General features: G+C 34.4%; 1 protein-coding gene across 1 annotated transcript; it reads right to left on the reverse strand.

Annotated features, from left to right (window-relative positions):
* Positions 1-1,231: 1,231 nt before the first annotated feature.
* Csn2 (casein beta) lies at positions 1,232-5,812 on the reverse strand. The gene is made up of 6 exons (XM_051170160.1): positions 5,762-5,812; positions 4,901-4,924; positions 3,954-3,977; positions 3,826-3,867; positions 1,972-2,496; positions 1,232-1,300 (listed from the first exon to the last, which is right to left on the reverse strand). Exons 1-6 carry the CDS (start codon positions 5,810-5,812, stop codon positions 1,232-1,234), a joined length of 735 nt encoding a protein of 244 aa, XP_051026117.1.
* Between the last annotated feature and the right edge of the window lie 3,216 nt (positions 5,813-9,028).

The following is a 9,028-nucleotide window of genomic DNA, read 5'->3' on the forward strand; positions in this document are numbered from 1 at the left end:
GCTTCAGCCTTTGACTACAAGCAGTGTGGGTGCACATCTCCATGGTAGCTAATTATATGGTAAGTTTTAATGTCCATAATAAGCTTACTTTAAAATCGAACATTCTTTAGATAGTTTAGAAAACTACAATTAAGACAAGACAACTTAAATATGCCTAAAGGATTATTTATTGAAATGACTGGAAAGGAAATAGGTTCTCAAAGAAATAACAGTAAACCCAATTCCACAAACTATTTTGTATACATTAATGACATGCATTTTTAACTCAATATTAAATTTTTATGAAATATAATTGGAGAGCTTAAAGAGTTCATGAGTCAAATTCAAATGAAATGAATATTATATAATGCATAGAATAAATAAAAGAATGAAACTTCTTTTTTCCATGTAGATTCATTTAGACATTTATCATTTTCATAGCATGATCCAATGATGAAAAAGTTGTATTTCCAGTCCCAGTCAATTCTGTGAAAGAAAGATATAGAATATAGATTTAGAATGTAGATATAGAATTATGTTGGGTTAAGTCAATAGTTCCCAGCCTTTCCAATGGTATAGCCCTTTACTATACAGTTCCTCATGTTATGGTGACCCCTAACCATAAAGTTATTTCATTGCTACTTCATGACTGTAATTTTGTACTGCTAAAAATCATAATGTAAGTATGCAACCCTGGGAAAAGGTCACTTGACCCCCAAAGGAGTTAAGATCCACAAGTTGAGGACTGTTGTGTTTATTAATTCATTTCTCACCATTTGCACTTCAAAAAAGCAATTTGTTTTACAAATGTACTCTATTGTTCCTTTCCTTGTTGACATATAAATGTCTATTCAATGCCATATCAGTTCATAAGAAATTGTCGCAAAATACAGTCTTTCTTCAGCCATAAGGGATTTTATAGTTTAAAATCTCAAAGCTATATTCCCGTCCCTGTTGTACTATTAAATACCTAGACTAAGTAATTTATTTTTGAGTCATGAATGAAAAAACAGTGGTAAATGCAGTAAATGTAAAATTTATGAGACCCAATGTACACATTGAAATGAAAATTGGCCTGTAAGAAAAGCAAAAATATTCACATAAAATAAAATAAAATAAAATAAAATAAATCTTTTTTTAACAACATGATGCCATAAAATATAAAGATAAATGCTTTTGGAATGAGATGGATTGATGCCAACGGCAAATAAATACAATTGTAAGTTCCTTGAAATATAAACTATACCTAGTATCATGTGCGCAAGAGGCAGTCAACTAGTGAAGCCACAATGGCAAGTAAGTTAATGCTTTTCTGCTGTGTCTATATAGAATGAAATATAAAAAGACATCAAATATAAAAATTATAATCCTACTCATTAATTTCAACTTACCAAAAATGAAGAGAAGATAATAACCTGAAAATCCTTAGACCTTAAATGCAAACAAATACAATTAAATAAATAAACATTTTCCCTTAGTGTAACACTTGCCTAAAGTGTGTTTTATATGTCAAATGAAACATCTCAGTCTTTTAACTCCATGCACATATAGTCAAAAGAACAAACAAATTGCAGTATGTGGATAATATACATGCACAAAGAAATTTTAGAATTCTGCCGAAGAAAGTTGGTTACCAAAATCTAATAAGCTTGCCAAATTTATCTGTGGTTTAGTTGACTTTAATATTCTTTAACGCAGCCTATCAATTAAATCAGTATTCTTGTAATTATCTATTCCCAAATTGCCATTACTTTTGCAGGATGACTATAATAATTATATCAGAATCTGTGAGGGACTAGGCACTAGACCCTGGAAATCAGGTTAAATGAAGATTTCCAGGTGATTTTATTTTATAGCTAACTTTTAGAACCATCTATTTATTAATGAAATATATATATATTTATTATTTTATTTTAGAGCTCTCATTTCCTCTATTAATGGTATCATATGCGCATTTTGAGGGAAAATGAAAGGAAGCAAATTTAAACTTACAGTAATGGGATGAAGTTGTTGAGTTGTAGGGACCTGGAAGGCAGGGTTAAGCAGAAGTTCTAGGTACTGCAGAAGGTCCTGGGCAGACATATCTCCTTGAAGGAAGGATGCTACTTGTTCAAGAAACTGCAGAACTTTGGACTGAAGAGCAGACAGCTGGTACTGAGAGGAAGCCACGGGACTCTGAGGGAAAGCCTGCACAGCTTGTGCCAGGAGCTGGACCAGAGACTGAGAAGGGTGCTGATTTGCGAGCTCAGCAAGACTGGGGATTTGAGAGTTAAAGAGGCGGAGCAGAGTTTCAGAGTTAGAGAAGGGCATCACTTTGTGCTTGGGAAGGATGGTGGCTTTAGCTTTAAGGAAGGCTTCCAGTTCAGGAGAAATGACAGGCCCAAGAGAAGGCACCACAGGGGGCTGAGCAATAGGCTGGACATTTTGTGCAAGGGGAGTGCAAGAGATGGGCTGGGCATATGGAAAGGCCTGGGGTTGAGCCTGGATGAAGGGGTTGACTTTATCCTGGAGCATATCCTAGAAAGAAAGGAATCCTTTAGTCTAAAAGTCAGCAACGTCATCATTCTTGATTAATCAATAATCTTTTAGCCAACAATAATTAAGCAATGGAATGAATAACAACAACAAAAGCCTTTATTTGCTTAAAAACTATCTTGGCCTAGCTCTACATGGTGTCTGATGCCTCTAAACCTAGCAGTTGGTAGCCTGAAGCAGGAGGATTGTTATGACTTTGAGGCCAACCTAAGCTAAAAACTAATTTCTAGGCAATCTTGGGCAAGAATAAGAGAATATAGCAACATTTTTCTTTTTAAAAAGATACACAAAATAAGAAGGTGCTGTCTTGAACAACATGAAGAAAATAAACTAAGTGTCCTTAAGGGATTTTTCCTAATCTATTCTAAGTCATAGATGAATTATAGTAAAAAATAAAATTAAATGTTCAAGATTTGTTGGAAACATATCACTGTTTTCCAAAGCATTTCCACCTCTGTAGCTATTCACGTTGGTACAAGAAAGCACAGATATCTCAGCCTCTGTGGGTTGATAATAGAACAAGTTGTTTCCATATAATTGAAAGCAAATTAATTTTGAAAGGTTTAGTGGGATAACGCTAGCAATAGTTTACTTGATTTTAAGGAAAAAAAACCATCGTCGATTTGTTACTAGATTCTGGCAATGTTTAATTTTGCCCAACTTCTAGAATGATGTCACCTGGTAAAAAGTAGTTTTCTTAACCTTTTCAATAGGTGTCCAATTTAATATTTTTAGTTTGATTTGTAAAATAAAGTGTGACCATTAAGCCATTTATTAAAAATAAAAACACCACCAAATATATGGCTATATGTGTGCTATAATAGTGGAAGCTGATGCTATTCAGAAAACCACTGATTTGAAGGCACGCTCTACTACTTTATATCATAGATTAAGCACTGTTGCATACAGTTGTTGGATATCTCACTCCTTTATTTTGGACTAGAAATGCCCTTAAGACTAGGTAAACATAAAGTATAAATGCTATCATAAAACAAATATGAGTTAAAACTATTGACTCTACTGAAAGTCAGTTAACTATATGCGTGGGAAATTCTTAAAAATGGTTTCAGCCTGCGGGTGAAGAAAATGAACTACGAAAGAGGATGGTCAGCAAGATTCTTTGTCTGCATGGTTGTCCGTTTAGGGTTTCTGCCAAACTGTCAATGTGTCCTTTAATCATCATGTTCATTTAGAAAATTAAAGGAACATGATTTCTACTGGGAAAATGCTTAGCAACTACAATTGTGATGTAGAAAATGTATTGGCACCCCCACATGATTTCAAGGCATATCTTCTTCCTGAGTAATTTACCTCTGCTTGCACCTGTTCCATGCGTTGCACCTTTTGAAGTTTCTGTTAAAAATAAACCATACTTTTAAAAAACCTCAAAATTTTCATCTTCAAAAATAAAGCGTGGAAATTAAATATAATAGGTTTACCTCATTGATGCGGACAATAGATTCCTTCAGAAAAGCAAAAAAAAAAATAGTCTTACTGAATAAAATTATATATCAATGCATATTAAAAATTAAGGTATTTAGTAGGTTCCCTTAATAGGTTACTAATGGGAAAATTGATGAAGCTTATTTTAAACACTTTAAAACATTTTGTATAAGCCTATCATATACAAGAAAAGGGACATCTACACAACGCTAATTCCCTCTACAACCATGCTTGTTTCTCTGGCTACAAATGATTTTTAAATTCCATTTGATTCTTAAAACCAAACGTGAAAACATAATTGAAAATACAGTCTAATGGCCGTATAGTGTAGTAGTCACTCTTAGTTCACTTGCTGATACACTAGGCTTCAAATAAGCCATGAAAAAAAAATCCCTCTGAGGCATTTGTAGAATTGTGAAAGACAGGTATACATTTATATTCTCCAATGAACAAATGATAAGCACTTTAAGGTAAAGAATTATATGTGATTCTCTCAGGAAGATTTGTATCCTACTGATTCTTATTTACCTAAATTGCAACCTTACTAACCACATGTGTCCCTTCGGCAAGCCAGCTTGCCCACTAGAGAGTAAGCGTGTTACTCCTATTAGTGTCTGTCTTTAGTTGGCTCTATAGCTCCTAGCCAATGAGGGAATGACAAAAAGCACACAGTAAGTATTAAAAATGTAGGTGAGATTAGGGAGAGCTCATGGTAGAGGATGAGATTTTGTGCTTCTAAAATAAACAGCAATAGGAGAGGCAGTGGCAACATTTCAAATAAGAAACTAATAGTCATATATAAATATGAAACCATCCAGATATTTTTCTGCCTCTAATATCATGCAACATATATTTACAAGAAGTATATGCTGTAGTGTGACTAACACAATGTAACTCAACAGAAAGACAGCACTTCATTGCTTATGATGGACAGTCACCTTACCTCACTACTGGAAGCACTCTCAGTCTATAAACAAAAATACATATACATATATGTTAATTGATAGATCCAATTAGGACTTTTAGATCATTAAAAATGTAGTGATGTTAGGGTTGAGAATTTTTCTCAATAAAAACTCTTACCTCAGAGGATGCATTAAGTACTCCATTCTGTAAAAATAAACAAGCAAAACAAAAACCAAAAAAACAAAAACCAGTATTAGTGACTATAACTACCTTGTTACTTAACATGAAATTTTATATCATCTACCTTTTTCAGAAATTAAAAAATAATATTATATGCCTTTTACAATCTTGAAAATCTGCATTTACTATCTCTCTTATCTTTTAGTAAATTTTTATTGACATATTCCTACATTATATAAATATGTATATGATTTTTAATGAGTGATTAAATTACTTTAATTTCCACTAAACACTTTAAAATTATGCCTACGACTCTCCTTCTTCTTCCTTTGAATACCTCTTTTTGACTCTTACTAGACTTGACCTGCTTATCTAAAGAGATGCATACACTTCATCATAAGAATATTCAAGCTGCACATGCGAGGCTACTTCTGTGGAATCATATTTATTTGGTGTATTTCTGAGGCCTTGTTTGGTTTCTTAGTAGTCTAAGTTTTTGCTAGGGAATCTGCCATACATACAACAGTGCAGTAAGCATTTGTTCCAGCTTGGGAACCCTACAGGAGCTTTGAAACACTGATTCTCAAAGTAGCAATGGTTAAATAAAGAGATCTTAAACTCTCCATTAATTGTACACTAAGAGCTCCTGGCTATTATTGGCTGTAAGGGATCAGATCATTATCTACATCTTAATTACTTAGGAAGTCTCTGTACACACCTCACTTGCGAGAGCAAGTGCCACAAGGCAGGCAAGGATGAAGACCTTCATGGCTGTCAAGTCCTGTGAAGGAAGAGGTGAAGAATTAGTAACAGATTAGTCAATTACCCAATGTCGACATCTACCCAGGTTACTAACTACTCCTCTTCCTAAACATCAAATTCAGACTGCAGTAGCTGCCTTCATCAGTATCCTTCAGCTCACAGCTCTCTTCCATTCTTTCATGCTAACACTTTTGCTCATGGTAGTACGGATGCCTTAGAAAGGCTACGAAGAGCTCCTAACTACCAAAACGGTTAGTTAACCCTTTTACTTAAAACTATTTAGCACTTACAGGTGGCCAGACAGCGAACAAAATATTAAGCTTTCAGCACTAGGGAGCCTCTCTTCTAGAAGGAATTGATAAACAATGTCTACAAACTGTTGTTTGTGAGCAATCGCAGCATGTTAAAATAAAATTTTAAATAATTCACAAGCCGTTCCTCTGAATATTTGAAGGTGAAAAATTATTCTGTTAGTGAAAAGAAATGTTTTTGGTTTTTCTGATGGATGTTGCATTATTCATTATTAACTTTTCCTTTTTTTTTAAAGAAATGTATTTGTTTTTTATTTCATGTACACTGGTGTTTTGCCTTCATGTGTGAGGGAGTCATATTCCCCTGGAACAGGAGTTATAGACAATGTAGGATGCTAGGTGGTTGCTGGGAATTGAACCTGAGACCTGTAGAAGAGCAGCCAGTGTTCTTAACCACTGAGACATCCCTTCAGCTCCCTCATTATTAACTTTTCTTTGTCTAAAGCCTTCTCTGTGGGTTTTCATACAATTTACTTGTCCTAGTTTACAAGAAAGTTGGACCTTTGTAGGTTCTAAATGTAGGAAGAACGTCACTGCAGTTCCTATATTTTACCCTTACCGTTTCATATACCAGCTGAAAGTCAGAACGTCTCTGCTTTCTGCTGTCACTGCTATCAGCCACTCCTCTTTCAACTCATCTTTCTTCCATGATGATGGTTTCTAAGTCATTTCTGACCTTTCTAGAACTTTTTCTAAATAGAAGACCTTGTTTCTATTTTACACATGTTTTTAAGAATTCCGAGTTCCTGGACAAGTTTTATGGTTAAAAATCTTCATACTTTCAAATATGTAATTTGCTGCTTCTAACAGTTGGCTACTAAATATGCATCTTTCTGCGATATAATTTGAGAGCATTTTATTAGTAAAATACGCCACATCAAATGCGATAGCTTACTTAAGAACCAAATCTCAGTCTTCTCTTTATACTATTCACTGCCCTTGTATTTATTTTTACATTTTCTCATTTTCATGAAGCCAATATTCATCTTGCTCTGTACCAAATCTTTCTAGGCATTTCTGACTTTTAAAGCCTATCGCTTACAATAATCTCATCACTTCTTAAATATCTAATTACAAAAAACAAGATTTTAAACAATTATATTATTTCCATAATGTAGTATAGTATTTATTTGAAATAAATAATGAAAATAATATTTCAATTTTATGTCTGGAATTCTTACCTTTAGCAGAGGACAAGCTTGAAGGAGAAGCTGTGAGGATGATGATCTTTCAGCCTCTGCAACTGTATATATACAGCACTTAATGACATGCTAATTTTGTGGTTTGTAAGACATTCAGGAAGTCCCTTTAATTCTAAGAAGTACACGTGATGGGAAAATGATTTCTTTCCATTGCCTGTCCCAAGAAGTTCTGGGGTGCATTAAACAAGGCAGCAATTCAGAAAAGATTTATTCACTTAACAAGCAGTTATCTTTTTCTACTTCAGTTACAATAACCATAATAATGATTACAGAATTTTTAAGTTAATGTTATGTGTATATCAACTGTTAAATACATTATAATCATTATCTTGGTTAAAAAAAAACAATTCGAAGTTGTTCTTTTTTTTTCTTATTATTAACACTTAGGAACTAGAGGCACTATATGATTAGGTAACTTGTTCAGTCATGTTCTATTTAATGGTAAAGTTATCATACCCACTTCGCATTCGTATAAAGTGATTTTTTTAATTTGGTCATATAAGTCCCATGGCTCATACATAACTCCTCTGAAATTTTGATGTAGAAATCAAATAAGTTGTAAGTGTAGCATTTTTGTTTCAGTATATAGAATTTAATTTGCCTAATAGAGAAATGGCACATATTTGATGAATGTAGGGAGATGAGTTTGTTACTTTATCTGGATCATAAAGAATAAACACACTTTTTAGATCAGTAAGTGGCACAATGTGACATCTTTGAGGACACATAAAGGTCATGCAGCACAAGCTACTACAGCCACTATTTTATAGAATCAGATCACAAGTGCCAGTGAATTTCGGACATTTTGTTGACATGATTCACGAAAATGAAAAGGCTTACAATAAAGAAATGTTATGAAACATTTTGGATGTTGAGACAATTATGAAAATATAAACCCAGGGATCACTTAAAGGGTATGATTACACAAGGTCATTGTTGTGGTCTAAGACAGATATTTAAGTGCCTTTAAGTAGGGAGAGAGTGCTGAGGAACTTTGGCAATGGAAAGGAAGTTGCCGTTGAAATGGAAAGTGGGAGAAATTAGGGAAATGAATGAATAGGCTATGCCTGCCTGGATGGTTGAAATTTCAGCTGTGCTACAAATCAAGATATGAAAACAAGAAACAAGCATGGCAATCCCAGCACGTAAGAGGCCGGGGCGGGTAGATGTCTGTGAGTTCCAGAACAGCCAGGGCTATTACAGAGAAACACTGTCTGAAAAAAGTTTGAAAAAGATGAGAGATGGGGAGGGCAAGCAGAAATTAGACAGGAAATGATGATGAGTTAATTGTGAAATTGGAGATGATTTGGGGACAGGTGGGAGGAACTGGAAAGGGATATTGGAAATGAATGTGATCAAAATACATAATACAACTGAATGCTAATGTTACTGAAACCCCATCACCTTCTCTAATGAATGTAGGTCAATGCTCTTTTTAATAGCTTAGTGCACTGAGAAGTCTAGAAGACGATATGGAGATGCATAAGATGGTACCTGCGTAGTCAGGACAACCAGAATCACAGCAAGGTACTATGCATAGGAAAGAACTGTAGGTTAAAAGAGCAAGGCCAGTTGAGGGAAGCTGCAGAGACACGCCAATGGAGTGACATCATCTTCATAGGAAAGCAGACAGGAAAACCTGTTGTGAAGAGTAATGAGCATTTTAATAAATGTGCAATACAGGGCAATAGACTGAGAAGGGATAGCTGG

Source organism: Acomys russatus, chromosome 28 (genome assembly GCF_903995435.1).
Source record: "Acomys russatus chromosome 28, mAcoRus1.1, whole genome shotgun sequence".
Classification (NCBI taxonomy): domain Eukaryota; kingdom Metazoa; phylum Chordata; class Mammalia; order Rodentia; family Muridae; genus Acomys; species Acomys russatus.